The sequence below is a fragment of the Sodiomyces alkalinus genome (assembly GCF_003711515.1).
Source record: "Sodiomyces alkalinus F11 unplaced genomic scaffold SODALscaffold_1, whole genome shotgun sequence".
Taxonomy (NCBI): Eukaryota; Fungi; Ascomycota; class Sordariomycetes; order Glomerellales; family Plectosphaerellaceae; genus Sodiomyces; species Sodiomyces alkalinus.
In genome coordinates this window covers 6504084-6516145 of record NW_021167079.1, presented here as the reverse complement: position 1 = coordinate 6516145, position 12062 = coordinate 6504084, and the positions used below count along the sequence as shown (strand labels likewise).

Sequence of the window (12062 nt, the reverse complement as noted above, 5' to 3'; positions counted from 1 at the left end):
TGCGGGAGGGATACAGTGCTATCCTGACTGGAAGATAATCTTTGGCGTCGTCGCGTTGTCGATCGTATCGTCAAGATGCATGGTCAACAAGGAGTTTCTGGCGGGGTTATTGAAGGGAGCGTGAGCCATGGTTTTGTGGGCGGATATGTTTGCTTTCTCAATGTATTTGTCGGGCACAATGCGTTGCATATATGGTTTACGGGAAGAAATTCGATCATGATCACCACACCTGCTACCTTGGCCTGCTACCTTGGTTCTGTCTACCGTGACTTGGATTATTCATTCGTCGCTTACGATGCCCGACTGATCTTGGCAGCACTGACCGCCTATTCTCGTCTTCAGGTCTTCAGGTCTTCAGGCAAAGCCTGCCCAGATTGTTGAGGACATTGAATGGTCGCCAGAAGCACGAAGCCATCTATTCTTCGCAGCACACACGAGAAAGCTCTCTGTCCTTTCGCACCCTCGGACCCTCTCACGGCATTCCTCTCTCACGCATGTCTGACCGACCATCCCTCTTTCTTCTTGTTCGCCGCTCGACATTTGACCATAAGAGAGCCGGGCTATCTATCTCTAGCGGTGGGGTCAGGGGAAGGGGAGTGCGCCGGGCCAACGGGGACATAATCACGGCAGGCGGTGAGATGCCTAACAACTCAAAGTCCGACCTGCTAAGCTTTCTCCTGGTGGCTCCAGTTGCTTCTACACTGTACCTCGACCACATGGAGGCACGTTCCTTGACCTCTGCGCCCATCATTGGTGTGCAGAATCGTTCCCCTAAGTGGCTGCTGCAGACTGACGGTTTCCATCGGTTCCTCTAGGGCGCAAAACTCTTCTCGGTCGCCAGAGGTGGGTACCGTTATACTATCCGTACGGATACTTTTACAGATAATTACCTACCAACCTACACCGGGTGAGTCTGTAAGGTATTCACGTGCCGCGAGGTAGCCCCTTGCCCACGCGGTGCGGAGTACAAGCGAAAACACGGAGACTACCAGCCTATCGTGCCCTCAGGTAATACCGAACATACGCCTTCAAGGTAGATACAGTGGGGGTTTCCGCGATGTCGAGCTTTTCAGGCTGGGTGACGTGCTCACCGTATGCGGGTCCTCCCACCTGGTCAGCATCGCGTGTTGCCTTGAGCAGTTGGCTACTGCAGGCATACGAAGTACGTGCATGCAGTGTATCCCTACTCTAGGGCAACGGGTTTGTTCAGCGCCAGCAATGTCAGGTTTAATGTCAAGACACAGGTATTCGACAGTAGGTAAGGTAGGTATAACTCTACACTCGACGTGGGGGGCCCATTATCCATGGAGGGAGGGACAGTGAAGCCGGTGTACTCTGTACTCCGTGTGCACAGCATCCTTCATTCCCCCGCCTCTTTGCCGTCTGGATTTCTAGTCTCTCCCTCTGGCACGTACAGCTGTCTCCATGGGCCGATGGCACCATGCCCCTGTTCCTGTCGATTTTCTCTTTCCTCTTTCAGGCAGGTCCAATATTGCTGCCGGCGGTACGAATCGTCCCGAGCAAAGGCTTCGACCTTTTTTATTCATTCCTTTTTTATTTATTCGGATTATTTTATTAACCACGTTTTATTACTTCGCTACTCCCCTGAAAGCCGGGATGTCCGACAGGTCGGCTTCCGTCGGTGTCTTAACAGATACACATGTCCATATTCTTGTCAGTGCCTCGTATGCATCGAGACAAAAAAATCTGTGAGGGACGCATAGCGGTGGTTTGATACGTACGTCATGTACGCCTGCACTTTATGTGACTGGCGCCCTGCAGTCCGGATACTGAGGAACATTCTCTGTCGTTCTCAGCACGTCCTTTGGCAGGTTTCGGACAACACAAATGGCTAACGCGTCCCTGGGTATAGTTTACTAGTCCCTCTTGCAATCTATCTCCGATCTAGCACTCTCGAGACACTCTCCTACGACTTGTCCAGAACCGATTCTTCAATTGCACTCCCACCCACCGATGTTCTATACCTGTATATGGGTTAACAAACATTCCTATTTCTTTTAAGGTAGGCAGTGTTCAAGAACGGGGGGGGGGCCTACTTGGTCACCACCCTCTCGATACCATCGCAGCCCTTTTTTAGGGTCTCCATCTTGGGTCCATACGAGAAGCGAACAAAATGGTGGCATGAACTATCAAAGAGGTCGCGACGCATTGATGGGTTCAAGTCGAAGAAAATCCCCGGTACGACGATGACTTTCTCTTCCAGGCATGCCTGGAAGAAATTCAGACCATCGGCAATGGGTCCCGGCAGGCCTTCGAGATTGAGCCAGCTACTTGCAAGTCAGTCGACAGATCCGAAGGCCGGCAAGTGAGTCAAGCACGGAAAGAGGCAAAATCAGCCACGGAGAGATGAACAGTCCCGCCCCCGTCGAAGGTCCCGTCGAAGGTAGGGGTTTCCAAAGGAGATTACGCACAGGTAGAATGTGGAGTCGGGGACGATGCGGATGATGAAGCCCATCCCGCACAGTCGATCCACGACATAGTCGCGCTTGTCCTATCGAGAGGCTTATGAGTACCCGTACGAGTGGCGGTTCATTTGAGATGGTGACAAACCCGGAAATGTCTTTGAAGACAAATCATTTCTTGCTTGACCAGAGTTGGATCAAGCATGGGGATGGAGGCTTCTTGAAACGGATGGCTAGCACCTCCATCGAGGTAGCTCCCGCAGGATCCAATGCTGACGAAGTGTCAGTTCGCTGCTAAACTCCATGTTCCAAGTAAGGAGAGGATATCCCTTACGCCTTGATGTATTCTGGCGAGTTGTCATTTTGTCAGCACAGGGATTCCCATCGTCCCATCGTCCCGTCGTCCTTCATCCTCTTTTTCCTCTCTTCTTCTTTTCTTTTCTTTTCTTCTTCAAGTAAAACCATCCTTCCATACCTTTGGGACCGAGGATCCAAGCGATCCGCCAACCGGGTAGCCTGAACCTCTTGGTGAGCCCGTCGATGATCAGGACGTCGTCCTCGTTGACGTCTTCAACGTTTTCGGCGGCGGATATGGTTGACCCGTCGCAGTCGCTGGTGTAATTGTATCCAGAGTAAAACTCGTCGCTGACGAAGGTGGCACGGCCACGACATATGGCCTGGATCTCGGCGAGCTCGGGATTGCGGACCACACGTCCAGTCGGGTTGCGGGGGTTCGAGGTCAGAATCACCGAAGAACCCCTGGAGATTTCTTCGGCGATTTTATCGGGATGAATGTGGTATCCGTCGTCTTCAGATAGCGGCACGGGAATAGCGGCGAACTACGGCAGAACAAGTGGGCAATGTGAGCATGGTGAAGAGAGCAAGTCTTTCGGCGGACCATCGTTTCGAATTTCAGAAGGGAAGAGCTCGACAAACGGAGATATTGGGTGAGAAGATCCTGAGCTTTACGGGGGCGACCCCGGGGTGAGGAGGAGGAAGGATCGCTTACATTCTTGAAGAGAGACAGCATCTCATTATAGGCAGTATAGTCCGGCAGGAAGAAGGAGAGGTACGAGTTACCAAGGACAGCAGCGATACGGATAAGACCGGCTCGGCCACCGGGGACGATGGCGACGTTCTCCCAGGTGTACTGACTTTCCTTGCCCTGGCGGTGCATAGTGTTATAGAGATTAGCAACAGCCTCGCGGAGGGGCTTGATACCGGCTGTGGGGCCGTATTCGCGGCCAGCGAGGGAGATTTCAATGGACTTGGGCCTCTGGAAGCAGCCGGCGATGTCGTCTTCTACTTCGGGGGCACCTTGACCGAGGTTGGCCCAAGCCTCGGGCTCCTCGAGGAAGCCATATTCGATAGCCCGCTCAGTGCACCAGACGACGCCGGTGGATGCACGGCTGGCGTCGAGGCCGGCATGGGGCATGTGGCCGGCATTTCGAAACTGACGATGTGTCTTGGATTGGGCCTCTGTTGTTGTGAGCGGGGAGGGGAATTGTTAGCCCTGTTCGTCTAACCTTGATCTACGGTGGTTGCTTCGATTCGAATCACCCCAACCATTTGACCATTTGGATGGCAATGTGGGTAAGCTGTGTCCTGTGTTCTGTGCCCGTTGCATGTTGATGCTGTGATAGCAAGAGGTCCAGAACCCAGATTTTCAACGGAACCTCTCACTATTAACCGACTACGAGTAGGTCGAAGGGGAATAAATGGGGCAGGATAAAATGTCTTTGTGCTTACCACTCTGCAAAGGTTCCCCGACACTGAAGCGTCGGGCTTCGGGTTTGGGCACGCCCGTATGGCGATTGATGGAGAACTTGCGGTTGAACATGGCGAAAATAGGCAGAGGAGGACTGCGGAGGTCGATATATTAGGCGGTGGTTGAGACGATCGAGCACAAGAATGCTTGGAGAGAAAAATATGCCGTAGTATTCAGTACGTTGGTCAGTTTCCTGAAGCCTTCTTGGGGCACGCTTCTGCTCCTCCTGAACAGATACCCTTCTCAGCTTTCGGCTTGTATAGTCCCCACGCGGGTATTGATTCTTTGGAGCGTAAGCCACGGGAAGCCCGCAGGGTACTCAGAGGATGGTGGTGGTGGTGGGGGTGGTGGTGAAGGAGACGATGAGGAAGTTGATGTTTGAGTGTGGTTGATTCGCTTGTTTTGTGATACCTTTCGTTGCAAGAACGCCCGATGATATCCCACCGTTTTGGAGCAAACAAATCAAACGGTCCAAGCCATTTACGCATCCCTCCATGCTGCCACCGACTTCCTGGCACATAAAGCCAGATAATCGCCCCTCCTTCCTCTCTCTAACCCAGACCCAGCACATATACGCGTTGAAACCCAACCTTCCCCCTTCCGTGAATCCAGTGTTCCAATAGCTGTAAGCATGCCCCATCTTACCTCTCCACCTCGTAATCGGGGAATGGATTGGCTACTCGCATCTTGCTCCGTGATTGGATGTGGTGGTAACACTGACTGTTGGTGAGACTGTCGGTGAGGACTGCATGCCGGACCGATCTTCTGTAAGGATCGCGCTGAGGATGAACTTCGTCCCTTTGATCTTGTTGCCAATATCGGCGGCGCACAATGCCCAGAGGGTTATATTACGTTTGGACAGACACATGAATAGTTTGCCTTGCTCAATGTGCCGAGATATCAAAAGGTGACTGGAGAATTCCAGTGGGAGGCAATAAGTATTTGAACACTCCTATGTATTTGAGGCTAGATAGTAAGCCCATATGCCCTCAGCCTGACATTTTGTGGGTCGATGGTACATAGGCGTATTCAACTACTTTTTGCCAGGGGTGTAGAGGCCCACGGAGTACGGATATTAGGTCATACCCCGGCCGAGATTCTGTGGCGGTGCTGGGTCGGCGGGGCGAACCTCAGTACTACAGTAGTGGCTGGGAAACTACGACTTTGTGGCTGGGCTGGATAGGTACAGTGGGGTAAACATTAATTTCGGGACATCTTAATATAAAAGGTCAGAGAACTCGATACCTTCTGCTGTCCCTGTCGATCGACACGAGGTTGACACAAGGCACATGGAGACACTTTAAGAGCCCCCGGTCTTCCCTTTGTCCAATAATGCACGAGCAAGCAACTTCCACTCTGCAAGATGGCAAGAGAAGCATCAACACGTGCCCAAAATCTCTCCCTAGGCGTGGCACAAAACTCAAAGTTATGGCCATTCAGAAGATCCCAGCTAAACAAGCTTTGGGTAGGGGGTAGTTTCTCGTTCCTGACCTTTGGACCTCTACGGATATAATAATTGCCGGTCCATCACGAATCTCCGTTCAAACTGTATCCTACCTGCCTACGGAACCTCTGTCGTATAAGGTAGGTAGATGTAACAAGAAACACATAAGTTCGACCTTGATTACTAGGTATTTACACATCGGCTCTGAAATACGTTTACCCTTCTATTCTTCTCCTAGGACATCCTGAGCACGCCAAAACATGACGGGCAAGTCATTCTTCAGATCGCTCAAGAACAAGATATCACCTTCTCATAAGTCTCCAATGTCGTCCGACGCATGGGGCAATGACGCCGACATGAGGCATTCTGATTTTGGCTCCCGACATGTCGGTTCTGGTACGAACCCCTTCTCGAACCCTTCATTATCAGTCCCCGCTCCTTCTCGTACGTACCGACTCTTCCCCGAGCATTCTCGCCGTCCGGCCCCGATACTTGAAGACGGATATATCTCTGACTCTAGCCAGAACTAGCCACGGAAAAGCCCCCAGCGTACTCTGAGTCGCCGAATGACCTCCGCATTGGAAATAGTCGCGGAGTGTCGCCGACACCTTCCCACATCTCCGCTGGAAGCCTCACCACCCCAGAAGACCCTTATGCTTTTCTAACCACCTTCGACACCATCTTCGTTATCGATGACTCGGGATCCATGTCGGGCCGTTCATGGAAGGAGGTTGCCGACGTTCTTCGCACGATCACCCCTATCTGCACCGCCCACGATACCGACGGTATCGACCTTTTCTTCCTCAATCACAAGTCTCGTAGCCACGCGCTCCCTTCGAAGGGCTCTGCGGCTGGGGGCTACCGCGGCATTACCGATAGTGCAACCATTCAGAGACTCTTCGCCTCTGTCCACCCCACCAACGGTACACCTACCGGCACTTGCCTGCAAAGCATCCTGAAGCCTTACCTGGCCCTCTGCACGGAGAAGAAGGACGTCTTGGAGACCGTCAAACCCGTCAACGTTATCGTCATCACCGACGGTGTACCTTCAGATGACGTGGAGAGCGTCCTCATCGCTGCTGCCAAGAAGCTCGATAAGCTCGAGGCCCCTCCTTACCAAGTAGGCGTACAGTTCTTCCAGGTCGGTAATGAACCTGGCGCCAGAGAGGCCCTCGAGCAGCTAGACGACGGCCTCAGCGACCTCGTCGACGGCGGGATCCGGGACATCGTGGACACGGTTACTTGGAATACCCAGAAAGGTGTATCTAGGGTCCTGACTGCCGACGGGATTCTAAAGACTGTGCTCGGCGCTGTGGTGAAGCGGCTCGACCGGCAGCCGGTTAACGCTGAGGCCTCGGGAAGGCACCTCAGGCCTTGATCATATGTCGTCATGATGGTTGCGAACCCATCTTCTATCCACTTCAGAGTCATTGTCCCTGTGTTTTCGGGGTCGTTGACTGGTTTTTTTTTTTTTTTTGCCTCGCTTCTTCTGCTCCCCCACCAACATTTTTTTGGTTTGTTTCTATCACTACCTAAGGGCAGGTGGCTCGGAAAAGCCTGGTGCTGGAACTTCGAGACTTCAGTAATGTATAGTATTCATTCAACATGTACTAGGGGGCGTCAAAATGCTCACAGGGAACCTACCTTGCCCTTGATCGATGGAATTTTTCGCTGGAGCTAAATATGGACGATGATCTTGGGCGGCGTGATTTCTTCACCATCCAGGTGAGTTCAGAAGTTATTAATGCAGAGTTAAACCACGTCAAATCACTTGTCTTCGAGGGCTTCGGGTAATCCTTTATAGTAATCCAAATGGTCAGTAACATCTTGAGCGTAATGTCCACACACACATGGTCGAAGAAGAGAGTTCCCATCCGATGTATCTGTGTTCATTCCGTCAAGAACCATGTCACATCATCCATAACATCACACAAAATCTGGATCAGAGACAGTGTGAGCAATCTCCCATGTTCAGTGTCTCTATAGCTAACGTAGGTCCCAAGCATGTCCCAAAGACCCCCACTCCACGACGGCAGCTCAACCAGAGCAGCAGTAGCTAGCTTCCAGACTTCTTGCCTCCGATAACGAAGCCTTATGCTATGGAAAAGGGGAAACAGAACTATCAACCAGAAGAAAACGAGAAGAAAAAGCCCCAATAGAAGAAAGTAGACGGCAGACGAAGAACAAAATGCATAGCCGAGAAACCAAACCAGATAGCATCCCTATCCCTCCAAATCTCAATGCATACCAATTGCCGTCTTCAGCTTTTGCGAGCGTGTTAGGCAATGCAGGGTTCAGAGTTGAGGAGGCAAATCGAGACTTCAGTGACTGGTGCCCTTGCAGCTGTAGTCGGGTGGGCTCAAAGGAAAAGGGGGCGTCAGCATCAAATCCACAAGAAGGCAGGAAAAAGGGAAAAGTGATGCCATCACACCAATGTGCCTTATGCTGGCATCTGTGCTTCGTGATGCTTGCGGCTGCCAGTGACAAAAGAAAAAAAAAAGCAGACAACCCCTCCCACGAACTGAAAGCAATGGAAGACCAGAAAACCCAACTCCCAGCACTTCGCCATGTCCATGTGCACGGCCGCCTGATGAAGAGATTGCAAGAAAGATGAGTCCCAAACAAAACAGCAAAGATTGATGTCAAGAGGTCGTAAGAAGGCATGGATACATCGCCAACTTTAGCATCCTGAATTCACCATCCCCCCGGACACGCCGGCAGATATGGCGCCGGCGATCCTCTGGCTGGTATGAGCCAAAAAAAAGAGAAACGCCCCCCCCCCCCCAGCGTAGACATAGGCTCAATTGAGCGTTTTGTAGAGAATAGTCTGGGGCTTCAGAAGATGCTGCCCTTCACCATCCCAATCACGCTCAAGGAAACAATTCCCAAGATGCTTCTTCACTTCATGAGGAGAACCTCGGCCAAATTGGTCACATGGACCGAGAGCGTATTGCCGCTGTCGTTACGGACCGTAATCACAGGGGTGACCACGAGCTGTATACGCCAGTGTTCAGCCTGAAGAGTGTACCCATCGATGTTAGGGGCAACAGCAATCATGCTCTGCATCGAGAAGCGAGACCCAGCCTCGGGGAAGCGGTACTCGAAGGTCATGCGGGACGTGAGGGTCTTGGCCGAAAGTGACCAAGCTTTACCAACCATAGAGCGTAGATCACTCTTTGCTTCGGCCAAGTTGGCGTAGGGGGTGATGAGGGGGCTGAGCATATTCTCGAGTTCAGCAGCGAAGTATTCGATGCGGCCCTCACGATAGTGCTCGTATCTCTCACTGTTCACGATGGAGTTGATGATCTCCGAGACGGCTCTGTTGTACTCGCTGCGAGCGCTTGGGGTGACGACTGTATGGTGATCATTGTGTGATTAGCAAGTGACATCAAGGTAGCTAGTTAATAGAGAAGTGAATTGGCTGGGAGAAAGCGGGTTAGGTAGGGTGGGGGGGGCGAGGGGAGGATATAGAATAGCAACTGGGGATTTGGAGAGTGAGAGAGTGAGATGCCCTCGGAAACAGTGTGTTACTTACTCGGACCACGTGCAAGCTCTTCTTCCAGCTGCTGAATGCGGCGGTCGTTCTGGAAATCGAACCCCTGCCAAGCACTGGGAACAAGGATCCTCTGAACAATGAAATCGACCATGACCCGAGCAAAAAGACAGGAGCGGGAAAGTCCATCATTGAGATGCTGGCGAATGTAGGACCAAGCTTGCTGTTCAGTAAAGCCTGTATAGACCTTGGGCAGATACTGCATGATGGGTGCCTGTCGGTGCATCTCGACGTTGGTTCCAACCCAAGTGCCGATGAAGCCGCGAGAAATACCAAAGAGCTCACGGAAGGCGGCCTCGAAGCGGCTTAAATCGTCATCCAATCCGCCATATGTCTGGCCGACGGGGATGATAGGCTGGGAGCGATGGACCACAGCTTGACTGTCATAGTGAGTGGGGCCAAACTGTGGACGCTTCGGACCTTCGTAGGCGAAAGTGTTGTTGTGGTCGAGGCCGTCATAGTACATTTGATGGTTGTACATGGCCTGAGGACCACCCTGTGGACGAGGGTATGACACCTGCGTCTGTTCAGGCATTTGTGGCTGGCCATAGGACGTGTTCGCGATCTGGTCAATGTTCCTGACACCTTCAAAACCGTTGGTGTTCACCCTAAAGTTCCCATCGACGGGTTGGAACTCCGGTGCCTTAGGCCGGAAATTGTGAGGGCCAGATCTAGGACCAGGGCCGCGTGGTTGACCGAAGCCCATGTTCATGCTGACGGGAGGTCGGCTGCGCATACCCGCCGCAGTGTTGACCCTGCTCGGTCCGCCAAAGCTGTCGTTTCTGCCAAGAGCTCCACCATGGCCATTTTGGTGGGAGGCATCCGGGGTCTGGGGGGTAGATGGTCGAAAAACGTCGTCACCCATTCCAGGGCTATTGAGCATACGCTGGCTGGGAGTGTGCGGCCAAGGCATGCGTCCCTGACTGGAGGCGCTCTGAGTATCCTTGCCGGAAGTACTACGCGTGCTAGTCTGAGCAACACCACGGAAAGAGTGCTGAGACAGGAAGCCCACAGGTTCACTGCCGTAAACATGAGAATGCGAGAGCAGCTGCATACCTCCATCATCGCAAGGCTTGCTGCTAACATCTTTGTGGAGATATTCGCGAGTCGACAGATCTTCCAAACGACCAGCGAACTCGTCGGCTTGACTCTCGTCCGACTCCTGCAACTGGGCTTTATGAAAAGCCGTCAGAGCTTGTTCAATGGAAGTCGCCTCGGACTTTGTGGGCTTAGGCGAGATGGAGTGTCGGATGCTAAGCTGTGTTTGAAGCATCTACGTGTCCCAGTTAGTAACTACGACTGTAGGGCAACCCACAATTGACCAAAGATAGTCAGAGGAAAAGAGAAAGATTGAATGGGAGGACAAACCTTCAGAAGAGCATTAGTGAGCTCTCTTTTCTGCTCCTCATCATTGGCCCCATTGAGCCGAGCGAGGGCCTCGCGCAGCTCGTTCCGATCTTTCTCGGCATCAGCATGGTACTTAGCTAGACGGTTTTCAGCATCTTCAATTTTGGAGACGTTCTCCTTGATTTGCTTGTGTGCCTCAGAGACGTCAAACTTGGAAGCGGTCTCCTGGATCTTGAGACTCATGATGGCCATGTTGGCGTCCTCCAGTTGGATGCGCAGCTCCGAAGCATCATCAACCGTCTCACGGATGGCGTTGTTCATATCTTGGGCAGAGGCAATGAGTGTCTGACACAACTGATCGGCGAGCTTCCTAGGAATGCCGGGATTACGGCGGACTTCCTGCTGTGTCGTCATGACGCCATGCTGAAACTTGCGTGCTTGCTCCCATACGGGCTAGTTTTGACCGGTCAGCGACTCTTGTTGGATACTGGAAGGGCTAATAAAGAATACCCTGTGGGGAGAGGGGGAAAATAAAAAGAAACAAGAAAATAAATTAGAAAAAGTACTCACATGTTTCTGTGAAAGCTCAGACCGTCGACGCTCTCGAAGAGGTCCAATGAGCGGTCCACGTAACTGACAGTGAGCCATGTTGATGGTATCGCGTGCCTCGTCCTGCTCAGTCAGTGTGGGTGATGGATGTGTCTGTCTCTCACTAGTGATTGAGAACAATGATGGACGAATCCGTGTAGACAATGATCCAGTAGACGGTCTAGCCTGCGGTCTTTCAGCCGAGGAAGACTGAACCAAGCCCCCGGGACCTGTAAGATTCTGCATGGTCGATCCCGGTTAGTTGAGTTATGATCTTCTCCGTGCTTCAAAGTGAAATAAAGACCGGGGGAAAAGAACTGAAGATATGCAGTTGTTATGGGGGGAATTTCCGAGTGCTAGAAAATAAAGTGAAAGCAGGCATGGATAGGAAGAGTTTGGTGGGTTAAGGGAGGAGAGAGAGACAAGAAAAAGTAAGAAAGATCTCACAGTGCTGAACAATGGAAGGGCAAGTGCGTTCGGTCAGTTGTCGTTTTGGGAATCAACAGAAATCCAAGGCAACAGCCCAGGTCATTGCCAGAGAGGATAAGGCAACTCAAGTGAACTGAGAGGATCTCGGTGAGACTCGGTGAGACTCGGTGAGGTAGGGAGGTTGGTGACAAGAAACTGGAGAGTATCGGTGAACTCGGTGGGCATACCTGGTTAGGTGGTGGTCTTGAGGTCTTGAGTGGGGCCTCCCCTGAAGATGCCGTTCACAAAGAAGGGATGGAAGAAGAAATAACCAGCTAGAGGCCACAGGATCTGAGACTAACCAAGGAAAGGAGTCAGCTCCAGTTCACGGACATTGGCTTTGTTCCTAGGGTAGGGACATTGAAAAAGACTTGCCTTTTTGAGACTAAATTGGCTGTTGATGTGAGATTATCTGGTAAATCCGTAGTCTGAAAGACAGTCCCAGGCAAAGAATCACATGTGATGGTAGTG

The 12062-nt window shown here is 51.9% G+C and overlaps 4 protein-coding genes across 4 annotated transcripts; 2 read left to right on the top strand and 2 right to left on the bottom strand.

Annotated features, from left to right (window-relative positions):
• Positions 1–75: 75 nt before the first annotated feature.
• Positions 76–1856, top strand: SODALDRAFT_355705 (hypothetical protein; the record flags this gene model as incomplete). Its single annotated transcript, XM_028613847.1, has 8 exons — positions 76–265; positions 343–753; positions 816–843; positions 1074–1124; positions 1211–1244; positions 1355–1504; positions 1655–1685; positions 1783–1856. The coding sequence occupies 8 exons, from the start codon at positions 76–78 to the stop codon at positions 1854–1856; spliced, it is 969 nt and encodes a 322-aa protein (XP_028471299.1).
• Positions 1826–4263, bottom strand: SODALDRAFT_392995 (PLP-dependent transferase; the record flags this gene model as incomplete). Its single annotated transcript, XM_028615262.1, has 8 exons — positions 1826–1985; positions 2058–2288; positions 2433–2512; positions 2572–2695; positions 2758–2770; positions 2899–3262; positions 3433–3902; positions 4173–4263. 8 exons carry the CDS (start codon positions 4261–4263, stop codon positions 1928–1930), a joined length of 1431 nt encoding a protein of 476 aa, XP_028471298.1. The 3' UTR covers positions 1826–1927.
• A 1238-nt stretch (positions 4264–5501) lies between these two features.
• SODALDRAFT_327685 (hypothetical protein) lies at positions 5502–7112 on the top strand. The gene is made up of 2 exons (XM_028610497.1): positions 5502–6079; positions 6160–7112. Exons 1-2 carry the CDS (start codon positions 5896–5898, stop codon positions 7011–7013), a joined length of 1038 nt encoding a protein of 345 aa, XP_028471297.1. The 5' UTR covers positions 5502–5895; the 3' UTR covers positions 7014–7112.
• A 1421-nt stretch (positions 7113–8533) lies between these two features.
• Positions 8534–11183, bottom strand: SODALDRAFT_336816 (hypothetical protein; the record flags this gene model as incomplete). Its single annotated transcript, XM_028612625.1, has 4 exons — positions 8534–8988; positions 9171–10461; positions 10557–10988; positions 11106–11183. The coding sequence occupies 4 exons, from the start codon at positions 11181–11183 to the stop codon at positions 8534–8536; spliced, it is 2256 nt and encodes a 751-aa protein (XP_028471296.1).
• Positions 11184–12062: the final 879 nt, after the last annotated feature.

What these genes read in the sequence shown, in the direction of transcription:
- SODALDRAFT_327685 (XM_028610497.1), top strand. Translation starts at nt 5,896, where the DNA reads ATGACGGGCAAGTCATTCTTCAGATCGCTCAAGAACAAGATATCACCT. An exon ending in ATCAGTCCCCGCTCCTTCTC is followed by an intron (nt 6,080 to 6,159) that starts GTACGTACCGAC and finishes GACTCTAGCCAG; the next exon opens with AACTAGCCACGGAAAAGCCC.